The following is a 25,747-nucleotide window of genomic DNA, read 5'->3' on the forward strand; positions in this document are numbered from 1 at the left end:
GGTATAGAAATTTGTTGAGATAACTTAAAGAATCGGTAGATTTGTAATTTTGTAGCAAACAACGTCAAGATTCACATAAAAGTGTCAAGTGTCATTTTAGTTCGATGTGACAACCATATCTGTAGTGCGGCAAACATCCCACCAGTAATCAATTTCTTCCTACACTCGTTGCAGCAAATTGAGCGTAATTTGTTCAACGGCAGCGTAGATTCGATTTTTCAGGTAGGCTAATATGTTTGGTAGGGCAGGAACATACCGACGTTCTTTAATGAAACCCAAGAGAAAGAAATAGAATGGCGTCAAGTCTGGGAAGCGAAATGGCCATGTGACTGGTCATCCGTCACCAATCAACCGACCTGGGAGGCAATCATCAAGGAAATATCGAATTTTCATGAGGAAATGAGGTGGAGCATCGTCTTGCTGGTAGTATACCATCCCATTTCGGTCATCTTCATCGATCTGTGGAATTAAAAAGTTTTAAAGCATGTCCAGATCATCCAGATGCACAATACTAGTGAAAGCAGCCATTTTAACACTGCACTACTCTGGCGCTCCTGGCGGCGGAATAGGGTATTGATGCACTACGTGAATCAAACTTGAGATTGTTGGCTGCGAAATGACACATCTACCGATTCTGTAAGTTATCTCAATAAATTTCTGTATCCTTCCCAAGTTGTAGAGTCTTTTTTTGACTCACCCTGCATATCACGTAAAGACAGAAATTTCGCAAGGACAAAAACCAGCAACATTGTCCACACCGCGGGAAGTAACAACCGCCACAGACAGAACTCCATGGAGAAATTCTATTTAATAATAATAATAATAATATTTATTCAACATCGAATAATCATATATAATCCCGAGAAATAATACAGTTTCAAGACATCATACAGATTATTCTTCTGAATACGTCAGTTTATAAATTACAAACTAAAGATTTGTTTGTATTAATAAATTTTACATTTTGATGGATTTTACATTTGGTAGTATACAATCACAATATTACAAATACTGTTTTTATCAACATTATACTAGTTGTAGGTTACTTAAAATTATGAGCTTGACATACTTATGAAGCACTTTTCGTACAGATATAATACTCGTCTACGGAATAAAAAGGGTTTTCAATTAGAATTCTTTTTAGCTGATCTTTTAATTTGTTGGTAGGAAGGGTTGTGAGACTTTTTGGTAGGGCATTGACTAGCTTCAGCCCAGCATAAAGTGCATTTTTTTCATATAAAGCTGTTCTGTGGCGATTTACATGGTATCGGAACTTTTGCCTTGTATCGTATTGGTGCAGGTCACAGTTGAAATTTGGATTTATTGTTTTCGCAAGCAATATAACTTTCAATATGTATACACCTATAATGGTAAGCACACCTTATTTTGGAAACAGATTCCGACATGATTCTCGAGGTTTGGCACCACAAATAATTCTGATAACTTTTTTCTGTAGTATTAATAATGTGCTTAGGTTGGCTTGAGTTGTTGCACCCCATATTTCTACGGCATAGTTTAAGTTTGATGAGAATAGGTCATGATAAGCAGTTTTTAGTACACACATGCTAATAATATTTATAGCAAACACATTCTTCGACGGCTTACATGCTAAGGAATCAATATGCGTGTCCCATTTGAGGCTTTCCTGGATTGTAATTCCCAAGAATTTTGTCCATTTTTCCTTTTTTACGATGTCATTTCCTATGGATAATTTCATGTCAAATTCTATTTGTTTCCTTGTGTTAAATTCCATCATTGCAGTTTTTGAAGCACTTACATTTAGATGGCTTTCATTAAAATACTTGACTATTTCATTAGTTACACTGTTGCACAGTACCTCCAGACTCTCATAGTTTTGCGTTTACACACTATTGATGTGTCATCTGCATACAATATTTTTGTACGGTTACGAGAACAATACTGTGTATCATTAACATAAATCAAGAAAAGATGGGGTCCCAAGACAGAATCTTGAGGCACTCCATATTTGATATCAGTTTCTGATCTCTCTTGGTCGTAATGGGAACTACCACGTACTCTAGAGGGATCAGGAAAGATACCTTAATGCTTGGTGAGTCAGGGCTTCACAAGTACTTGGTACGTTTTTGGAACCACCATGCATTTAAGCAAGGAGGAACGGTAGTTAACACGATGTTAGCGTGATGTCTGGGGCTGACTAATTTCTTGTCCAGTGTTGCGAGAATTGTAAGTCGTTGCTGCCTCTATGACTTTGATTTGCCTCGTACAGTAGGCTGCAGCGAGCGGAGGCGTGACGGGCGCGCGCTGTGTGTTGCAGCGGCCGCCCGGACGCGCCGTGGCGCTGTTGCAGGCTGAGGGTGGACATGACAGAGACGGCCGGCCGCGCCCGCAGCCCGCCCCCGCCGGCCGCCGCCGCCGCCGCCCCACAGCCCGCCCGGGGCCGCCACTGCTGTTAGCCGCCCCCGCCAGCGCCACCTGGGACCATGTCCGAGGACCTAGAGTCCATATCAGAGGAAGAACGCAGCTTGTTCCGTCCGTTCACCCGCGAGTCGCTGGCCGCCATCGAGGCGCGTATCGCCGAGGAATATGCCAAGCAGAAGGAGCTCGAAAAGAAGAGAGCTGAGGGAGAAGTAAGTATCTACAAGGTACCGGACGGCCCTCTTCCGTCTCCTGCAGCCGGCGCAGTACCACGCACGGGAGACTCTCCGTACGTCATGCGCGATGCTGCTGCCTCTCGTAATATGTGTCTAATTTTTTCCTTATATCCAACTGAACCCATTTCTTACAGGGTGGTGAAGCTGAGCGAGGTGCTAAAACACCTAACACAGTATTTGAGTCGTCGTTGGCATCTACATTACAATAGACTAGCTTCCTTTTATTCCATTACTAACTTCTTACCCGCAATATACCCATGTACGCAAATGGCACATATACACTCTAAGAGAAAAAAGATAACGATGCACCACAAAGGAATTGGGCGGAAATCGGTAGATGTGATGTACGTGTACAGACAAGTAAATGATTACAATTTTATAAAAAACTGTATGATTTATTAAAGAGAAAGTGTTTCAGAAACTGAGCAAGTCAATAACCCTTTGCTTTACCCCTGGCCCTTATGCAAGTAATTATTCGGCTTGCTATTGATTGACAATATGGTTGGATGTCCTCCTCAGGGGTATGGTGGCCAATTCTGTCCAACTGGCGTGTTAGATCGTAGATCCCGAGCTGGTTGGAGGGCTCTGCCCATTATTCTCCAACTGTTCCCCACTGAGGAGAGATCTGGCGACCTTGCTGGCCAAGGGATGGTTTGCCAAGCACGAAGTTGAGCACTAGAAACTATCGCTGTGTGGGTTGGACATCATCTTGCTCAAATGTAAGACCGGGATGGCTTGCCATGAAGGGTGCCGTGGATGACAACAATAGAGGTTTCTCTATGAAATCAAATGGCACCCTACACCATCACTCTTGGTTGCAAGGCGTATGGCGCGCGACAGCCAGGTTAGTATCCCAAACCTCTCCAGGGTGCCTCGAAACATGTTTTTGGCCTGCAGTCTCACTGACTGGAGTAGAATGACCAGCGAAGACGTTTCTGGAGACGTCTCAGACAGCGGTGGGATACTAGCCTGACTTTGGCCCGCCACACAACCCGACATCCACGATTTATGGTCTAGGTTGCCAGTTCTTTGGTCGCCATCCGCGGCTCCCTTAGCACAGCGGTACGTCGACGATAGGCTTCGACCCGTTTTGTTGCCCTTCAGGGAAAGCCATCATAGGCTTTCATTTCAGCAAGATAATAATGATAGTGATCGTATGGCATTGTTGGCCGGGAGGCCCCATGCGGGGCAGTTCGGCCGCCGTATCACAAGTTCTTTTTAGTTGATGCCACTGCGGCGACTTGCGAGTCAACGACGATGATGAAATTATGATGAATGACACACAACACCCAGTCATCACGAGGCAGAGAAAATCCCCGACCCCGCCGGGAATCGAACCCTGGACCCCGTGCTGGGGAAGCGAGAACGCTACCGCGAGACCACGAGCTGCGGACATTTCAGCAAGATAATGCCCGCCAGCACACGGCGAGTTTCTACTTCTTGTCTTCGCCTTTGCCAAACTCTACTTCTGCCAGAGAGGTCGCCAGATATCTCCCCAAACGAGCGTTATGGGTAGGTCCCTCCAACCAGCTTGGGATTTTGACGGTCTAACTCTCCCTTTGGACAGAATCTGTCACTATATCGCTCAGTACAACACTATCAATTAATGCCAAGCCGAATAATTGCTTGCATAACTGCCAGAGGTGGACCAATGGGTTATTGACTTTCTCAATTTATAAAGTTCTTTGTCTTGAATAAATCATTTATTTTTTTCTGAAATTGTAGTCATTTGTTTGTCTGTACGTCTAAATCACATCTACCGATTTCTGTCGCATTCGGATAATTCCTTAGTGCTCCATCATTTTTCCCCCTTAGAGTATATTTCAGTCAGATAAGTGATTCTCCGCTGTTTTACTCCATGCGACTCCAAAGAGAATGTTAAATGTATCTGAGGTGTTCAATTATATGGTATGGTCTTTCACGCCAAACACTCTAACAAAATTATTGACTTGTTACAGTGCTCGTTCTTGTGAAACTGGTTGACGCACTGGACAACGCTTGTAAGACACAGATTGCGCTTCATACTTTTAATGTGTTCCAAGTCATCTAAGTGCAGGAAATAAATACCAACAAGTCATTTTCGAACATTTCTGCATGTACTCCATCTCATTCCGCTGAGACTTCGTGGGTATAAAAGAGAAACCCGGTAGACAGATTTTCATACTTGTACATCTCAGTAGACGATTTAAACTGTTCAACGGTCCAATGTCCGCCAGGTGGGAAGTCTTAAGTGTGCCCTAGTAGCCATCTCAGCAGAAAATTATTCCTGACCGTTCAGGTAGCTAACAACGACAATATCCGCCTCCTATGCCCTGTATCACTTCCATATTCACGATAATCATCAAACCTCCCCGAGCAATTTTTTTGTGTTCACAACAATTAGAGAGTCAGTGGTTTGGAGAATTTTAGTTATCCTGAAGAAGTACGCTATCTTGTGCACTTGTGGTTACTCACACCCCTCCAAACGAACTCTTTTTTTCTGGGAGTTCAGACAGTTTCTAAGCGCTGACGAACTTCCATTAAACGCGGAGAACATTATGTCGATAAGCGATACAGCTTTGTGCTTCCATTTTTAATTACAAGTTTCATCTGGCATTTCCTTGTATTTAGACATTTCACATTTTCGTTAATCTTCTTTCAGTTTTAAGGGGTACATAATATGATACTGGCAACATCTGATTCGATTATCGTCCAACAAATCACGTAGAACCTTCCAGATCCGAAACCTCAAACAAATAATTCTCAAATATGCAATGCCTGCAGCGACTGTCTGATCTTATACCGTCAAAATCTGCCAATCTCTCCGTATTATAAATCCGATCACATCCGTAAACAACACCCTAACGTAACACCTGTAACTGATCACATCTGAGCTACTTCTACAAGCGCAAGGTAAGAAACCCTCCAGCTGAATGCCCACATAGACATGGCCCCTCTATCGTAACAAGTCTCTACATCTCATCCTCACCACAGAAAACCCCTTTTGTGACAACTGTCCTTAAAAATATCCATTTTGCTGTGTGACCCTCTACTTGTCAGTGCCACATACTCCTGAAACCACTCCCAATTCCTTTTCTCCCACTTAGATATCCTTCTTCCATGCCAACCCCACCTTACCTCTTACAACAGCTCCGCTCACCTACCTCAGTTCCATTTTTGATTCCATTCCTCTCATCAGTTTACATCCACACCAACTAGATTTAATTACGTTATTTATATGTTTTTCAACTGTTTGTGCCTGTTTTGAACGCATTGTATTTTAATATACTAAGCAGCTGAAGAGCAGGTACGTTGTTCCCTTTTGAGATACTTAAATAACGACAAAGAAAAAAGACACCTGTATTCGGAGAAGTATTATTCCAACTGATCTAAAGTACTGCGTTAGCTGGGGCAAGTGGTATTCCGTCACCGAAGATAATAACTGACTTAATATTATCGTTTATTCCAATATTGACACAATTACAAGAACAATTCGCAATGCAGCATGTTTCAACTATGGAGCATTTCATCTTAAGACTCCAGTCACGTATGCAGCACACAGTGACACCACGGATTCAAAATGCGTTATTACACTGTAAATAGTGCTTTATGAACACCTGGCGTCCCGGTATGCGGCGTGCTCGGTTGGAGTCTGAAGATAACTGCTCCATAACTGAAACCACCACATTGCGAAATGTTCTTGAGATTTTGTCAATAACGACTTTGAAACGTGAGAGGCAGACATTTCACATCCTTACGTTTTCGTACAATGTTGCTTATATATAAACTTTTTCCAACGATACAGAAAAATAAAAAGCACTTCCACTACTCATGCTCATAAGTTAAGGATAATGCTGATACACGGTGAAACAACGCTCTGGTGGGCGGTTTGAGTGTTTAAATCACCTTGGGGTATGACCATGCGGTGCATTTGACCTGCGGTCTTCGCACGGTGGCGCTAGCAGCAGTCCACATACGCAGAGGTGTGTTGGTACATGTCAAAGTACAGTGCAGCGAGTAAGTTCAAAATGGTTCAAATGGCTCTGAGCACTATGCGACTTAACTTCTGAGGTCATCGGTCGCCTAGAACTTAGAACTAATTAAACCTAACTAACCTAAGGACATCACACACATCCATGCCCGAGGCAGGATTCGAACCTGCGACCGTAGCGGTCGCTCGGTTCCAGACTGTAGCGCCTAGAACCGCACGGCCACTCCGGCCGGCCTAGCGAATAAGTGTGCAGACGCTTTTAGACATGCTAATGGTGCATTCCACTGACCCCTGGTCACAGGAGGGCCCTTAAAGCCTGGTGTCAAGAACACAGTACATGGTCATTGGAACAGTGGTCCTAGGTTATATTCACGGACGAGTCCAGGTGTAGTCTGAACAGTGATTATCACTGGGTTTTCATCTGGCGTGAACCAGGAACCAGATACCAACCCCGTAATGTCCTTGAAAGGGACATGTATGGATGTTGTGTTTTGATGGTGTGGGATGGGATTATGATTGGTGCACGTACACCCCTGCATGTCTTTGACAGAGGAACTGTAACAGGTCAGGTGTATCGGGACGTCATTTTGCACCAGTATTCCCGCCTTTGCAGGGGTGCAGTGGGTCCCACCTTCCTCCTGATGGATGATGACACACGGCGCCACCGAGCTGCCATCGTGGAGGAGTACCTTGAAACAGGAGATATCCGGCGAATGGAGTAGCCTACCTGTTCTCCAGACCTAAACCCCATCGAGCACGTTTGGGATGCTCTCGGTCGAGGTATCGCTGTACGTCTTCAAACCCCTACGACACTTCAGGAGCTCCGACAGGCACTGCTGCAAGAATGAGAGACTATACCCCAGCAGCTGCTCGACCACCTGATCCAGGAGTATGCCAACCCGTTGTGCGGCATGTGTACGTTTGCGTGGTGATCATATCCCATATTAATGTCGGGGTACATGCGCAGGAAACAGTGGCGTTTTGTAACACATGTATTTCAGGATGGTTTTCTCAACTTATCACCGCCGGCCGTTGTGGCTGAGCGGTTCTAGGCGCTTCAGTCCGGAACCGCGCTTTGCAACCTGCCTCGGGCATGGATGTGCGAGATGTCCTTAAGATTAGTTACGTTTCAGTAGTTCTAAGTCTAGGGGACTGATGACCTCAGATGTTAAGTCCCATAGTACTTAGAGCCATTTGAACCAATCAACTTATCACCAATACCGTGGACTTACAGATCTGTGTCGTGTTCCCTATGTGCCTATGCTATTATCGCCAGTTTTGTGTAGTGCCACGTTGTGTGGCACCACATTCTGCAATTATCCTTATTTATGAGCATGAGTGTAGTTTTCTTCCCTTAGTACCAATGACACGGACCATGAAAGTCTCCTAAACTCCTCTGCTTTCTTGGACAGTCGTGAACGGAGCCTAGGATATATAATTCCCAGTTCTTATTACGTATCCTTACGTTACAAAGCTATAAGAATGTAACATGTAATGTTTACAGTTCGGAATGCTGACCAAAGTCAATGTCTGTAGCATTATTTTAACACATATTTCAATGCTCTTTTTACAGCTGGAGGCATCGTGGAACCTATGACGGGATCATTTTACCAGTGACATTTAAGGCTTTGATTAACCATTTCTGTCTGCTTGAGCATATGGGTAGCACAGAAAGAGCTACTAAACTAAGGCAACATTTCTAACTTCATCTGTTCGTTTTTTAAGTTAAAGCAAAATTAATATCACTTTATGTGACTAGAGATACTCATAGTAATAGATTTGCACTACACTATTTTTCGCAGCAACTAAAAAAGCGTTATGTTTCCTTTGCTTCGCAAATCGTGATATCTCACAGGATATACGGGGTGAGTCGCGTAAGACCGTAACGCCGTTTTATTGTATTTCATAAACGGTTCAATATATAGCAACGAGGCTTCTGGAAAATGAAAGCACACAGAGGGGCACATAATTCTGTTGTTGTTCCGTTCCTTATATTTAAACATAAACACTAGCTACAAGCTCTGTAAAACTTGAGGGTACAGTGCACAAAACAGTCTTCTGTTTGGTTTCGGTTACGCAAAGAATGAACGCTGTGAAATATCGTAAGTTGATAAATAAAGCTCAAGTCCATCGAATTTGCCGCTGAGTTAGCCTCTCTTCTAACTATAATCAAACGTAGATCCCTCGAACAAAAAACCGTGATCAGTTTTTGGCAAAAAGTACAGGTCATGCCTGTCTACAAGAAGGGCAGAAGACATGATCCACGAAACTACCGTCCAATATCCTTGGCATCGATTTGTTGTAGAATATTACAGCATATTATGAGTTCAAACACAATGAGGTATCTTGAACAGAATGACCTCCTCAATGTCAACCAACATCGATCGTGTGAAACACAACTCACACTTTTCTCACCTGACATATTGAAAGCTTTGGATCAAGGCAACCAGGTAGACGCAGTATTTCTTGATTTCCGAAAAGCATTTGACCCAGTACCGCACCAACGCTTATTATCAAAAGTACGGTCATATGGGGTATCAAGTGAAATTCGTGACTGGATTGAGGATTTCTTGGAAGGGAGGACACAGCATGTTATATTGGATTAATAGTCGTCGTCAGATGTAGAAGCAACTTCCGGTGTGTCCCAGGGAAGTGTGTTGGGACCCTTGCTTTTCATGTTGTATATTAATGACCTTGCAGATAATATTAATAGGAAAATCGGGCTTCTTGTGTGATGATTCAGTTATCTGTAATGAAGTACTACCTTAAAGAAGCTGCATAAATATTCAGTCAGACCTTGATAAGATTTCAAAGTGGTGCAGAGATTGGCAACTTGCTCTACATGTGCAGAAATGGAAAATTTGGCACTTCCAAAACGGAAAAAGCTATTATGCTATGACTATAATATCAACGAGTCACTGTTAGAATCGGCCAATTCATGCAAATACCTGGGCGTAACACTTTTTAGGAATATGAAGTGTAATGGTTACATAGGTTCAGTCGTTGGTGAAGCTGGTGGTAGAAAAAAAAAATGTTCAAATGTGTGTGAAATCTTATGGGACTTAACTGCTAAGGTCATCAGTCCCTAAGCTTACACACTACTTAACCTAAATTATTCTAAGGACAAACACACACACCCATGCCCCCAGGGAGGACTCGAACCTCCGCCGGGACCAGCCGCACGGTCCATGACTCCAGCGCCTGAGACCGCTCAGCTAATCCCGCGCGGCGAAGCTGGTGGTAGACTTCGGTTTATTGATAGAACACTGGGGAAGTGAAATCAGTCTACAAAGGAGATTGTTTACATTGTTTACCATTACTCGCACGACTGGTTCTAGAATACTGTTCAAGTGTGTGGGACCTTATCAGACAGAACTAACAGGGGATATTGAACGTATACAGAGAAGGGCAGCACGAATGGTCACAGATTTGTTTAATCTGCGGAATAGTGTCACACAGATACTGAAGGAACTGAACTGGAAGACTCTTGAAGAACTATCCCGAGAAAGTCTGTTAATAAAGTTTGAGCAACCGGCTTTAAATATTTACTCTAGGAATATACAAGAAGCCCCTACGTATCGCTCGCATACGGATCGTGAGGATAAGATCAGAATATTTACAGCACGCCCAGAGGCATTCAAACAATCATTCTTCCCGCGTTCCATTCGTGAATGGAACACGAAGATACCCTTATAACTGGTACAATGAGACGACGTACCCTCTGCCATGCACCTCACGGTGATGTAGATGTTACCAGTCGACCTAAGTATTTTTGCACTTGGGAGGAATGGCGATTCGGCCCGTTCATCGTGAGTCAGAGCGTTATCGGCATTATACGTAGTATGGGCACAGCTGACCTGAAAGCATATACAGTGCCGCTGTAGCTGTTTACGGTAACGTCACCGGATGTTTCCGAAAAAGGCCAAGTGACTGAATAGTACTGCTACGAGAAATCAAGCCAGAGACGAGTACCAAACGCAGTCCTAGTTTGCAGCGCAGAGAGCTGCCGGCGCTTCTGTTGTAAGCAGGCAGACGGAAAACAACACTAGTTGGCAGTCGTTGTGCGGGCAGCTTTAGGCCGTTTCGGAGGCCACAGGATCACGTTACGTAGGTAGTGCATAGCCACACGCCTCCTGCCTGGCGCGCGTATCTGGTGCCAGTTGTTGCAGCAGGTTTCGCTATCTAAGTTTGGCGACTGTTGTATCGACAAAGATACCTTACCCGAACTATCTACTATTTTTAACGCTATTCGTACGCTCTTCAAAGGACAAAGTGCAGCGACATAATTCTTACTAATGCTGGCGTAGAAATTTTTCTGAAAAGTATCCGGGAAATGTGCTACAACTGAAAGGTGAGGTTGCCGAATCAGCTATTACGGTGGTGGATAGGACGGAACGCTGCAGTAAAATAGTCTACCTGGTCCACGATGTGATTTCTCTTCGTGTCTTTCTGTGGACAGCACTCATAGATGGAGACTACCATGGAAACAAAACCACATCATACGACACGTCTCGAAGAATCGTCCCAGAATACATCTAATGTCACCCATGATACATCTCTGTTCATCTAATTCTCGAACGGCCAAAACAAATTGCCTTGATGTCGATGAGAAGCAGTTTGAATACATGCTTAAGTGATGTGCAAATCTATATTCTATTTAGAAATGTGCATATTTTGTAGATGACAGGTAGTCACCAACTCATTACCCCTGAAATGTTGCGTTCCCTGACTTGTGATTCCATTTGATTATAGCTTCGAGTAGTATCTGTAATTAAAATTGTCCAGTAACAGTTGTTTTACGTTTAAGAAACATTTGGGCATCTCTTGACACAGGCACATCAAATAATATTTTCGGAAACTCGGAATTTAATGCAGTAGTTCCTTTTTCCGTGGACAGGGCCCTTTTTGATCTTGTAGAATGGAAGAGCGACGTATTTATGTCGGGGGTGACAAGTAAGAAGTCACAGGACAGGTTCAAATCGAAAACTACGCGACGGAAATGCAGCTGCTTGTAGAAAAGTTCTTATGAACATCAGGACATATACACATATGAAACAATTTCCCCAAGCCCTTTCTGGTAGCTTACAAATATCACAGCTTATACTGTATCGGTGTCATATGGAGTATTGCCAAGAGGAAATACATTATATATGTGTAGTATAGGCCTAGCTTCTCGCTGAATAAAACGAGAGCGTGCCATGAGAGCACCGCCTGGCGGTGTTTGTTGTTGTTGTGGTCTTCAATCCCGAGACTGGTTTGATGCAGCTCTCCATGCCACTCTATCCTGTGCAAGCTTCATCTCCCAGTACCTACTGCAACATACATTCTTCTAAATCTGTTTAGTGTGTTCATCTCTTGGTCTCCCTCTACGATTTTTACCCTCCACGCTCCCCTCCAGTACTAAATTGGTGATCCCTTGATGCCTCAGAATATGCCCCACCAACCGATCCCTTCTTCTAGTCAAGTTGTGCCACAAATTTCTCTTCTCTCCAATTCAGTTTAATACCCCCTCATTAGTTATGTGATCTACCCATCTAGTCTTCAGCATTCTTTGTAGGACCACATTTCTAAAGCTTCTATTCTCTTCTTGTCCAAACTAGTTATCGTCCATGTTTCACTTCCATACATGACTACACACCATACAAATACTTTCAGAAACGACTTCCTGACACTTAAAACTATACTCGATGTTAAGTAATTTCTCTTCTTCAGAAACGCTTTCCTTGCCATTGCCAGTCTACATTTTATATCCTCTCTACTTCGACCACCATCAGTTATTTTGCTCCCCAAATAGCAAAACTCATTCGCTACTTTAAGCGTCTCATTTCCTAATCTAATTCCATCAGCATCACCCGATTTAATTCGGTTACATTCCATTATCCTCGTTTTGCTTTTGTTGGTGTTCATCTTATATCCTCCTTTCAAGACACTGTCCATTCCGCTCAGCTGCTCTTCCAGGTCCGTTGCAGTCTCTGACAGAATTACAATGTCATCGGCGAACCTAAAAGTTTTTATTTCTTCTCCATGGATTTTAATTCCTACTCCGAATTTTTCTTTCGTTTCCTTTACTGCTTGCTCAATATACAGATTGAATAACGTCGGGGATAGGCTACAACCCTGTCTCACTCCATTCCCAACCACTGCTTCCCTTTCATGCCTCTCGACTCTTATAACTGCCATCTGGTTTCTGTAGCAATTGTAAATTGCCTTTCGCTCCCTGTATTTGACCCCTGCCACCTGCAGAATTTGAAAGAGAGTATTCCAGCCAACATCGTCAAAAGCTTTCCCTAAGTCTACAAATGCTAGAAACGTAGGTTTGCCTTTCCTTAATGTATTTTCTAAGAAAAGTAGTAGGGTCAATATTGCCTCACGTGTTCCAACATTTCTATGGAATCCAAATTGATCTTCCCCGAGGTCGGCTTCTACCAGTTTTTCCACTCGTCTGTAAAGAATTCGTGTTAGTATTTAGCAGCCGTGGCTTATTAAACTGATAGTTCGGTAATTTTCACACCTGCTTTCTTTGGGATTGAAATTATTGTATTCTTCTTGAAGTCTGAGGATATTTCACCTGTCTCATACATCTTGCTCACTAGGTGGCAGAGTTTTGTTAGGCCTGGCTCTCCCAAGGCTGTCAGTAGTTCTAATGGAATTTTGTCTACTCCACGGGCCTTGTTTCGACTTAGGTCTTTCAGTGCTCTGTCAAACTCTTCACTCAGTATCATATCTCCTATTTCATCTTCATCTACATTCTCTGCCATTTCCATAATATTGTCCTCAAGAACATCGCCCTTGTATAGACCCTCTATATACTCCTTCCACCTTTCTGTTTTCCTTTCTTTTCTTAGCACTGGGTTTCCATCTGAGCTCTTGATATTCATACATGTGGTTCTCTTTTCTCCAAAGGTCTCTTTAATTTTTCTGTAGGCACTATCTATCTTACCTCTAGTGATATGCGCCTCTACATCCTTACTTTTGTCCTCCAGCCATCCCTGCTTAGCCATTTCGCACTTCCTGTCGAGCTCATTTTTGAGACGTTTGTATTCCTTTTGCTTGCTTCATTTATTGCATTTTTATATTTTCTCCTTTCATTCATTAAATTCAATATCTCTTCTGTTACCCAAGAATTTCTATTAGCCATCGTCTTTGTACCTACTTGATCCTCTGCTACCTGCACTATTTCATCTTTCAAAGCTACCCATTCTTCTTCTACTGTATTTTTTCCCCCATTCTTGTCAATCGCTCCCTAATGCTCTCCCTGAAACTCTGTACAACCTCTGGTTCTTTCAGTTTATCCAGGTCCCATCTTCTCAAATTCCCACCTTTTTGCAGTTTCTTCAGTTTTAATCTACAGTTCATAACCAATAGATTGTGGTCAGAGTCCACATCTGTCCCTGGAAATGACTTACAATTTAAAACCTGGTTCCTGAATCTCTGTCTTACCATTATGTAATCTATCTGAGACCTTCTAGTATCCACAGGCTTCTTCCATGTATACAATCATCTTTCATGATTCTTGAACCAAGTGTTAGCTATGATTAAGTTATGCTCTGTGCAAAATTCTACCAGGAGGCTTCCTCTTTCGTTCCTTACTCCCATTCCATATTCACCTACTACGTTTCCTTCTCTTCCTTTTCCTACTACCTAGTTCCACTCACCCATGACTATTAAATTTTCGTCTTCCTTCACTATCTGAATAGTTTCTTTTATCTCTTCATACATTTCATCAATTTCTTCATCATCTGCAGAACTAGTTGGCATATAAACTTGTACTACTGTGGCAGGCGTGGGCTTCGTATCTATCTTGGCCAGAATAATGCGTTCACTATGCTGTGTGTAGTAGCTTACCCGCATTCCTATTCATTATTAAACCTACTCCTGCATTACGCCTATTTGCTTTTGTGGTTATAACCCTATATTCACCTGACCAGAAGTCTTGTTCTTCCTGGCACCGAACTTCACTAATTCCCACTATATCTAACTTTAACCTATCCATTTCCCTTTTTAAATTTGCTAACCTACCTGCTAGATTAAGGGATCTGACATTCCAGTCCGTAGAACGCGTTTTCTTTCTCCTGATAACAACGTCCTCCTGAGTAGTCCCAGCCCGGAGATACGAATGGGGGACTATTTTACCTCCGGAATATTCTACCCAGAGGATGCCATCATCATTTAACCATACAGTAAAGCTGCATGCCCTCGGGAAAAATTGCGGCTGTAGTTTCCCCTTGCTTTCAACCGTTCGCAGTACCAGCACAGCAAGGCCGTTTTGAGTAGTGTTACAAGGCCAGATCAATCAATCATCCAGACTGTTGCCCCTGCAACTACTGAAAAGGCTGCTGCCCATCTTCAGGAACCACACGTTTGTCTGGCCTCTCAAAAGATACCCCTCCGTTGTGGTTGCACCTACGGTACGGCTATCTGTATCGTTGAGGCACTCCAGTCTCCCCACCAACGGCAAGGTCCATGGTTCATGGGGGGGGGGGGGGGGGGATGTTGAACCTTTTGTGAAAAGGTTCAACATCATCATTAACAAGCGTTATATCACTGTACTTGTCTTATCAAGAGGTTTCGAATACCGTTAAAAAAGTTTATCGTTGGAATCACAAAATACGTAGTACGCCAGTGCCTCGGTTGAGGTAAGTGTTGTAACGATTCCCTATGCAACAAAATTATGTGCCCATACACTTATTTTCATTTACTGAAAAACTTGTTTCGTTACCATGACTCGATCAGGAAAGATAAGGGGTGACGTCTTATACTACTCACACTGTTAGACCGTCCGCACACGTAGCGACTGGAACGGAACGCAATGGCCAGGCGATCTACATCGGCAACTGATCGCCGAGTAGCTGGCAACGTAGTTCCGCCCAAGGGGCAACTCAGAAATGAGAAACTGCAATTGCTGTATGCGAGCGGGGAGTAGAGGGAGTATTGTTTGTCCCACCTGAACATCTTTCGGTTACACTCAGCATGTCGAGCTTCGATTCACTTTTGGTTACACTCGGCATGTCGAGCTTCGATTCAAGCTCAGATCAAGATGTGGTTCTCTATTATTATTACAGAAGAGTAAGAAAACGAAGAAGATTCTGGATTCGTCTGTATTCCGTATCCAAAGAAATGCAAACTGCAGGCTGTGTGTAACAACCAACTGTAACAGAGTCGATATGCATAGCTTTTTATAGAACAACTACACAGTGCTACAGGGATTTGGTGCTGTTGATTTACTCCGCCATAACACATCATTACTTTTTTTTTTTTTTGAAAACCCGATATCTTGAGATGCATACACATGAAAATTTGGTGATGGTGTGTTTGTGCTCGTTAAATCACTAGTACTTACACGATCGGAGAATTGTGGTTTTCACTTTTTGTTTCTACATGACACTGTAATTTTACAGAATGACAAAGAAGACATATAAGAATAATATCGGTATGATTTACAATTTTCTGTTCATTTGTTTCCACTTACATAACTTACCGGTAATTTTATTTTAGACAATAGATGTGCACTACACTACAAATGTAGTATGAAATTCTTTTCCCACTTCACTCCCCGCTTTCACTATCAATCTCTCCTACAAAAGCCTGGGAGCTTGTAGTTGTATAAAATGTTTTTTTTTTTCACCTTCTCGTACAAAGCTAATGTTAGCATACTCCACGTTCATCTTCAGATTAGATTAATACACAGCTGTGTTCGAGGACACGATGCAACGCAGACCGCTTGGTAACACGGGCGCAGAGTCGCTGGAATACTGAATAGTAACACGTTGCAAAAGATTAACTGAGAAGTCACTCCGCAGTCGCACTGTTTGCGGAGCCCCAGTATATAAGAGACGTTCAAAAAGAAACGAGCCCGGAGGCATAATTACAGAAACCATTACCTGTATGTTAGAAGTATTGAACCTGGCTGAGTGAGACACTTGTCCCACTGCGACACAAGGCGGTGAATGGCTCTCTCAGAAGATTCCCGGGGCTGCGTCGTTAACCAATTCCGCACGTACGGGTGGACCTTGTGTCACAGTGGGACAAATGTCTCAACAGCCAGGCTAAATACTTCTAACATACAGGCTCGTTTCTTTTTGAACGCCCCTTGCGGAGTCCTATTTGACTTCTCAGGAAGTAATCCGCTGCCGAACCTTCACCAACACAAGTCGACTAGTTGCTGTTGAGTCGCTCCGTGTGCGGCTGGCCACGTGCTTCGTTACAGCTTAACAACAAAGTAGAGCAACTGGAATATCACCATCTCCTCGGCTGTCCGAAATCTCGAAACTGACCAAATACTGCCCTACTTTATTAAGAACTTAAATAACAATGCACAATAATTGACCGTTTAGGAGCCTCTTAAAAATACTTCAGAGGTGATACTTTCCGTACATATGTACTTTTGAAATTATTTCCAAATCCGACTATCATCTTTTTAAACTATGTGTTCACAGGGAACAGTTGTCATTAACTACCATATTAAGTTTCTCTCAAATATAACCGTACGGTAAGTTGTGCGAAGTTGGAACTTGGAATATTCACACCTTTTTCCTTTGGGCGATGGTGGTGCCTTCTCTCTTCGCGTTTTATTCTTTGCTTGCTACAATGTAGACGGAAACGAAGCAACAATGTATTTTTAACAATTCATAGGGTTGTTGTTTTCGCATGATTGACGTAGGATTTTGTAATTTAGTGAGGTATTTGCAATCAGATATTAATCTGTGTGGTTATTGCTTTTGTCTAATGTATATTCGTTCACTGAGTCAATAACAATATTTGGTGCACGTGTTGCACATCTTCTTACTGTATCTTGTATTTAGGATTGAAAAAGTTTTCTTTAAACAGAATTTGACCCGCCTCAAGGACGATGTAGGCCTACTATAGTTTTCGTTTTATACCATTCGTTTAATAAAGAAAGTTTTTTTCAAGTTCGGTACTAATTGAAAGGGCGCGATATTGTAACTTATGATGTGCCCCAAACCATCGTTTTCATTGTAGTTGTTGTGAGCATCATAAAGAAGGAGGAAGCAATTAAAAAATATTTAGAGAAATATAAATCATTTCATCGGTTTTAAAAATATTGTATACACTTTTTTTTTTTTTTTTATTAAGTAGGAGAGTAATGTAGACAGTTCACATGTACTATCACTTAACAGAGATCACATTAAAGATGACAAGGAGTTACGGAAAAAATGAAGTAAAGTCCCATCCGTTTAATTTTTTGTGTATTTTTAATTGATATATTTCTCTTCCCATTTTGCATGTAGTAGGCCTATCTTGTCACTGTCTATGACATGCTACCTTCCGTTATGTCATGCTCTGTAATGAAGCGTATCCTATATATCAGATAATGCAATAATCCCTCCTTAGTGCTGATTTGTATATTGTTTAACTTAACTTTCCTGCTTCACCCCCCTGATAGTGTATCTTGATGATTATGTAAGTGACCCATTATTAATTAATGTCTTTATTTCATTTATTCCATTTTCTTTTCATTTGACTTCTCCACCAGGAAACAGGTTTTAAATTATGGTGGGCGAGTTCCTGTGATCACTGTATGTTTCAATTTAATTTTTTGACAGTGGTGCATTTTATTATTTATGATTAATTGGGGTATAATTAAACCTTAGAAAACTATTATCATAGATTACCCACTTATACCACATAGTAATTGACCTTTATGGATGAAAGTTATATGCCTGTCTTTAATATCAGCAAAAAGGGGAGTCACTCCTGCAGGGACATCAGCATTCGTGGGATCGTACAGAGGAGTCTTAGAAATAAACAGTACTTCTCGGGTTGCAATAGGATGAATGGGATAGTATAACAGGTTCAAGTGTGATCATACAGAATAAAGATTGTGGTGATATATTGATACATAGCATAGCCCAATGTTTGTATTTGTTGTTGACAACTTTTACTTGATAACTAATACAAGCACATTATGATTACATATGAATCGTGCATTTGACTGATTCAGCCATTGTAATTTCGGTCTGATTATTGTAGCCAATATTAAGTCCATACTTACCACACATTCTCTTTATAAATTAACTTAAAGGAGATGTCTCTAGAGAGTATTGGTGCATATTATGTGCTTACATCATATGTCATCTGCAAGTGGGCCCCACTATAAAACTCTTGCTGGTAAAGTATTAAAAAAAGGTAACAGTAAACAGCAATAGCAAATAATAAAGTGAATCTTTCTTCTGGACCTAAGCAAATAGTGACAAAATATAGATCAACTCTGGTATGTAAGAGCCGAAATTCATATTTCAAACAGGCATTAATATCCCACTGGTTCATCTATGTTACGTATAAAGGCTGAAGTGATTTGTATAACCTGCACCCAGTTTGCCTCCTGATTTATTGTGGATGTTAATCTCAAGTGGTAAGTTTTGTGTATGGGGTCATTCCACGTCAAAGGGACCAATATTAGAAAGTGTCCCCACTTGACCATCTCCAAATCTAATGAAATTTGGTGTGAGGTTTCTACATGGTCTTTGATGATTATGTTCCAAATTTCAGACCAGTATCTGGAGTGGTTGAATTCTTAGAGGGTTTTAAAGAGAGGCTACTCAACTCCCCATCATGTACGAAGGTGCAAATGTGCCAACTTTGCTAGGCTTTTTTAAAAGTTCTAGCAAACATTTGGTCATTTGCTTTAATATATATATAGACAACTTATTATGCTAAATCACACATGGCAAAAATTAGGGATTTAGCCTTACCTAAATATAGATACAAGCCTCTAAAGTGGCTAAAAAATTCGTCATGCTATTCTGAGAGCCATGGTTTGACCGACCACTGCTACTTTTTGTATGAGCCAGTCACGAAAAACTTCAGATGGCTATTCCTACATATGATGTCTATATATCAATCAAATTTAATTAGCACTGGATGCCCAGATGAAAAGGTATGCATCTGCAAAGTTGGCCAAAATTTTCCACTTACAAATTTTTGGGTACTTTTTCTTTTGGGGGGGGGGGGGGGGCATTATCTCAACTGTGTCTTCTTTAATCCCTTTTTTTCTTGCCATGGTTGGATAGAGAATCCTTTAAGCTTTCAAAGCTATATTGTTTAATTTCTGGATCTCGCATACTGATGGGTAAGAATACCCATCAAAATCAGGGAAAATGGATTACTGATAAATACAAAAATGAATACAATTTGAAGTTGTAAATCAAAAAATGTGTAATTGTAGTGTCTTCTACCAGTATAAGATTTTCCTGTGGTTTAGGGAAAGTAACTATGCAAATAACAAGTACTTTTACATTATTTTACAGTGAAGAATATAGATATAATAAAACCTCAGAAAGAGCCCAGAAGATTATAAAATCTAGAAGATCATAAGGGAATGCTATGTTAATTTAGAAGGTTTCAACCCTACAATGCATTGTCACTCGGTTTCTATTGGTATTTTAAAGTGGAAATAGTTTTTTAAGGCTAATTCCTCACAGCAGTGATATACATTGCTGAATCACCACTTTCAGTTGCTGCTTTCATTATTGGCAGTTCACACAGTTTCAGTCTTTACTGCAGTGTAATCTTTGATTATGACACTGTACAGTCATAGTGTTGAGTACTGAGTGTTTGAATAATCAGTAATGACTGTTGTAGCTGAAGATAAGCGTTAAAACAATGTGCTTTGATAACCTAATTTGTATATTTTATGTAAAAACAACATTGAATATTGTCTGAAGTCATCACCATTCTATCATGGCAAAAGGGAACAACAATCAGTTAGTGAAATGTCACCAATTGACAAGGAGCTTCTTCAGTGTAGATCTGGGCTTGGTTTTATTGAAGATACCCAAATTTGTTCATAAGAGAATGCCTTGTTGACGACAAAATTTCAATTCCTGCAGAATTTCTGCAACCCATTTGGTAAAGGAAAACATATAACCAAGAATGCTTGAACACCAGTAAACACTGTCTTGTCTGATAGGTTGAAGTTACTTACTAATGAAGTTTTTAAAACCGTCAGAAGATTTGTGCCAAATGTAGACATGAAATGCCCGAAAAGTATCATCCCACCAGGATAAGCAAGAATCACCATCCACTGAAGACATTGATGGTGGTGATGCTTCATCATCATCACTTGGAGAATCACTACTAAAGCTTCAACGGGTCACTGAAAGGGATTCAATGGGATACATAAAGTGCAAAGGTCTGAAAGCGCAAAGCTTGGAACAACTTAAGATTAAACTTCGGACTTTAAGCAGTGGCAGTAAAGTTCAAATTTACACCCTGGCCCCAAATATCTGCACTACTGAAAAATGGCTAAAGAATTTGCTGTTTCAACTAAGATGGTGAAGAAGGTTAGGAAACTAAAGATGGAAGATGGGATTGTGGCAACACCTGCAAACCCAGAAGGGGAAAAAGTTCGTTTATGAAATAAAACTAAATTTCTCACTTTATTTGAAGATGATGAGTTTTCTCATTTATGCCCAGGCGAATAGGATTGTGTTGCAGCAAGAATAAAGGGGAAAGATTCAGAAGGAGAAATGCCTACTCCTTTGTAACCTTAAAGAAATATTCATTGCTTATTGTAAGCAATATGGAAATGAACAAAGTTTCTCAAAATTTTGTGAGCTCAGGCTGAAATGTTGTAGAACAGCTGGTGCTTCTGGATCACATTCAGAACGGGTATGTGCAATTCATCAAAATGTTAAATTAATGTTGGCTCCAGCAACATCGATTCAAGATGACTACAAGGAATTAATAAACAAAACTGTATGCACTTTGGAATCAAAAAATTGCATGCTCCAACATTGTGAGGAATGTCCAGGAAAAATGCAACTAGAGGCTTTTCTTGGTGACTCTTTTAAAAACTATGACCCTGAAGAAACAATGGAATACAAGCAATGGGTCCATGCTGGCAGAGAGACATTGGAGACTTGCCAGATAACTGTTGAAGATTTTGTAGAGGCATTGATTTTGAAAACTACCAGTTTAAGCCCCTCCCCCCATGAACCATGGACCTTGCCGTTGGTGGGGAGGCTTGCGTGCCTCAGCGATACAGATGGCCGTACCATAGGTGCAACCACAACGGAGGGGTATATGTTGAGAGGCCAGACAAACATGTGGTTCCTGAAGAGGGGCAGCAGCCTTTTCAGTAGTTGCAGGGGCAACAGTCTGGATGATTGACTGGTCTGGCCTTGTAACATTAACCAAAACGGCCTTGCTGTGCTGGTACTGCGAACGGCTGAAAGCAAGGGGAAACTACAGCCATAATTTTTCCCGAGGACATGCAGCTTTCCTGTATAGTTAAATGATGATGGCATCCTCTTGGGTAAAATATTCCAGAGGTAAGATAGTCCCCCATTCGGATCTCCGGGCTGGGACTACTCAAGAGGACGTTGTTATCAGGAGAAACAAAACGCGTTCTACGGACTGGAATGTCAGATCCCTTAATCGGGCAGGTAGGTTAGAAAATTTAAAAAGGGAAATGGATAGGTTAAAGTTAGATATAGTGGGAATTAGTGAAGTTTGGTGGCAGGAGGAACAAGACTTTTGGTCAGGTGATTACAGGGTTATAAATACAAAATCAAATAGGGGTAATGCAGGAGTAGGTTTAATAATGAATAAAAAAAATAGGAGTGCGGGTTAGCTACTGCAAACAGCATAGTGAACACATTATTGTGGCCAAGATAGACACAAAGCCCATGCCTACTACAGTAGTACAAGTTTATATGCCAACTAGCTCTGCAGATGATGAAGAAATAGATGAAATGTATGACGAGATAAAAGAAATTATTCAGGTAGTGAAGGGAGACGAAAATTTAATAGTCATGGGTGACTGGAATTCGTCAGTAGGAAAAGGGAGAGAAGGAAACATAGTAGGTGAATACGGATTGGGGGGAAGAAATAAAAGAGGAAGCCGCCTTGTAGAATTTTGCACAGAGCATAACTTAATCATAGCTAATACTTGGTTCAAGAATCATAAAATAAGGTTGTATACCTGGAAGAATCCTGGAGATACTAAAAGGTATCAGATAGATTATATAATGGTAAGACAGAGATTTAGGAACCAGGTTTTAAATTCTAAGACATTTCCAGGGGCAGATCTGGATTCTGACCACAATCTACTGGTTATGAACTGCAGATTGAAACTGAAGAAACTGCAAAAAGGTGGGAATCTAAGGAGATGGGACCTGGATAAACTGAAAGAACCAGAGGTTGTAGAGAGTTTCAGGGAGAGCATAAGGGAACAATTGACAGGAATGGGGGAAAGAAATACAGTAGAAGAAGAATGGGTAGCTCTGAGAGATGAAGTAGTGAAGGCAGCAGATGATCAAGTAGGTAAAAAGGCGAGGGCTAATAGAAATCCTTGGGTAACAGAAGAAATATCGAATTTAATTGATGAAAGGAGAAAATATAAAAATGCAGTAAATGAAGCAGGCAAAAAGGAATACAAACGTCTCAAAAATGAGGTCGACAGGAAGTGCAAAATGGCTAAGCAGGGATGGCTAGAGGACAAATGTAAGGATGTAGAGGCTTGTCTCACTAGGGGTAAGATAGATACTGCCTACAGGAAAATTAAAGAGACCTTTGGTGAGAAGAGAACCACTTGTATGAATATCAAGAGCTCAGATGGCAACCCAGTTCTAAGCAAAGAAGGGAAGGCAGAAAGGTGGAAGGATGGAAGGAGTATATAGAGGGTTTATACAAGGGCGATGTACTTGATGACAATATTATGGAAATGGAAGAGGATGTAGATGAAGACGAAATGGGAGATAAGATACTGCGTGAAGAGTTTGACAGAGCACTGAAAGACCTGAGTCGAAACAGGTCCCCGGGAGTAGACAACATTCCATTAGAACTACTGATGGCCTTGGGAGAGCCAGTCATGACAAAACTCTACCATCTGGTGAGCAAGATGTATGAGACAGGCGAAATACCCTCAGACTTCAAGAAGAATGTAATAATTCCAATTCCAAAGAAAGCAGGTGTTGACAGATGTGAAAATTACCGAAGTATCAGTTTAATAAGTCACAGCTGCAAAATACTAACGCAAATTCTACACAGACGAATGGAAAAACTGGTAGAAGTGGACCTCGGGGAAGATCAGTTTGGATTTCGTAGAAATGTTGGAACACGTGAGGCAATACTAACCTTACGACTTATCTTAGAAGAAAGATTAAGAAAAGGCAAACCTACGTTTCTAGCATTTGTAGACTTAGAGAAAGCTTTTGACAATGTTAACTGGAATACTCTCTTTCAAATTCTGAAGGTGGCAGGTATAAAATACAGGGAGCGAAAGGCTATTTACAATTTGTACAGAAATCAGATGGCAGTTATAAGAGTCGAGGGACATGAAAGGGAAGCAGTGGTTGGGAAAGGAGTGAGACAGGGTTGTAGCCTCTCCCCGATGTTATTCAATCTGTATATTGAGCAAGCAGTAAAGGAAACAAAAGAAAAATTTGGAGTAGGTATTAAAATTCATGGAGAAGAAGTAAAAACTTTGAGGTTCGCCGATGACATTGTAATTCTGTCAGAGACAGCAAAGGACTTGGAAGAGCAGTTGAACAGAATGGACAGTGTCTTGAAAGAAGGATATAAGATGAACATCAACAAAAGCAAAACGAGGATAATGGAATGTAGTCAAATTAAATCGGGTGATGCTGAGGGAATTAGATTAGGAAATGAGACACTTAAAGTAGTAAAGGAGTTTTGCTATTTAGGGAGTAAAATAACTGATGATGGTCGAAGTAGAGAGGATATAAAATGTAGACTGGCAATGGCAAGGAAATCGTTTCTGAAGAAGACAAATTTGTTAACATCGAGTATAGATTTAAGTGTCAGGAAGTCGTTTCTGAAAGTATTTGTATGGAGTGTAGCCATGTATGGAAGTGAAACATGGACGATAACTAGTTTGGACAAGAAGAGAATAGAAGCTTTCGAAATGTGGTGCTACAGAAGAATGCTGAAGATAAGGTGGGTAGATCACGTAACTAATGAGGAGGTATTGAATAGGATTGGGGAGAAGAGAAGTTTGTGGCACAACTTGACTAGAAGAAGGGATCGGTTGGTAGGACATGTTTTGAGGCATCAAGGGATCACAAATTTAGCATTGGAGGGCAGCATGGAGGGTAAAAATCGTAGAGGGAGACCAAGAGATGAATACACTAAGCAGATTCAGAAGGATGTAGGTTGCAGTAGGTACTGGGAGATGAAGAAGCTTGCACAGGATAGAGTAGAATGGAGAGATGCATCAAACCAGTCTCAGGACTGAAGACCACAACAACCAGTTTAAGAAGCCATCACTTTCTGTCAGAACACCAAAATTTATATCTTAAGCACTAAAAAGAAATCTTACAGAAAACGAATTAATTATATTAATAGATTTTGCTGAGAATTATTCATTTGTTGTTCAGGGTACTGTTCAAGGATTCCATTGGGAGAATAGACAGGCCACATTTCATCCATCTCGTGTCTATTTTGATGGAAAAGAATGTCAGAGTATTAGCATTTATATGGTCAGCGACTGTTTTGTCATAATACCATGCCTTTCAAATAAAGCTGATAGTGTATTTAAAGACAAAAGACTGAAGACATTAAGAACATTTATTACTTTAGTCTTGATTCAGCTGCTCACTATAAGAATTTCAAAAATGTCATCAATTTATGCCTGCATGAAAAGGATTTTGGCATCTCTGCCCAATGGATTTTTTTTTAACAAACCACGCTAAATTTCCTGCTGATGGCATTGGGGGAACAGCAAAAGGACTTGCGGCCTGTGCTAGTCTGCAGAGGGCCTTTGATAACCACATATTGACTCTGTATGATTTATCCAAATTCTGTGAAGATAGTATTCCAGGCGTAAAGCTTTTTTATGTACCGAAAGAAGAAACTGAAAAATATCCACCCAGATCAAGAAACAAGGTTTATCATGGGACATACAGTATCTGGAACAAGCGAAAATCAATTAATTATAATCAGCACAGAGTAAACAGAGTTTCCAATGATGCCACAGTATTCATAGTTGACACCTTCAAAGCAGATGAAGGAATTCCAGCAGTCTCAATTCCAAGTATACAACCAGGAAAGTATGTTACTTGTGATGGCAATTTTTGGTGGATTGGAAACGTGTGAAGTTTCACATGAACAACAAGACATCCTCATCAGTTTTATGCACCCACGTGGTCATGCCCATTCC

The 25,747-nt window shown here is 41.3% G+C and overlaps 1 protein-coding gene across 1 annotated transcript in view; it reads left to right on the forward strand.

The window, feature by feature from the left end:
- The first annotated feature begins 2,393 nt into the window (after window positions 1-2,393).
- The window catches only part of LOC124709134 (sodium channel protein para), an 878,324-nt gene continuing 854,970 nt past the window's right edge, over window positions 2,394-25,747 (forward strand). Inside the window, exon 1 of the mRNA XM_047240797.1 lies at window positions 2,394-2,609. Within this exon, the coding sequence (XP_047096753.1) occupies window positions 2,463-2,609 (147 nt within the window). The 5' untranslated portion in view covers window positions 2,394-2,462. The remainder of the gene's footprint in view (window positions 2,610-25,747) is intronic.

The sequence above is a fragment of the Schistocerca piceifrons genome, chromosome 7, assembly GCF_021461385.2.
Source record: "Schistocerca piceifrons isolate TAMUIC-IGC-003096 chromosome 7, iqSchPice1.1, whole genome shotgun sequence".
Lineage (NCBI taxonomy): Eukaryota > Metazoa > Arthropoda > Insecta > Orthoptera > Acrididae > Schistocerca > Schistocerca piceifrons.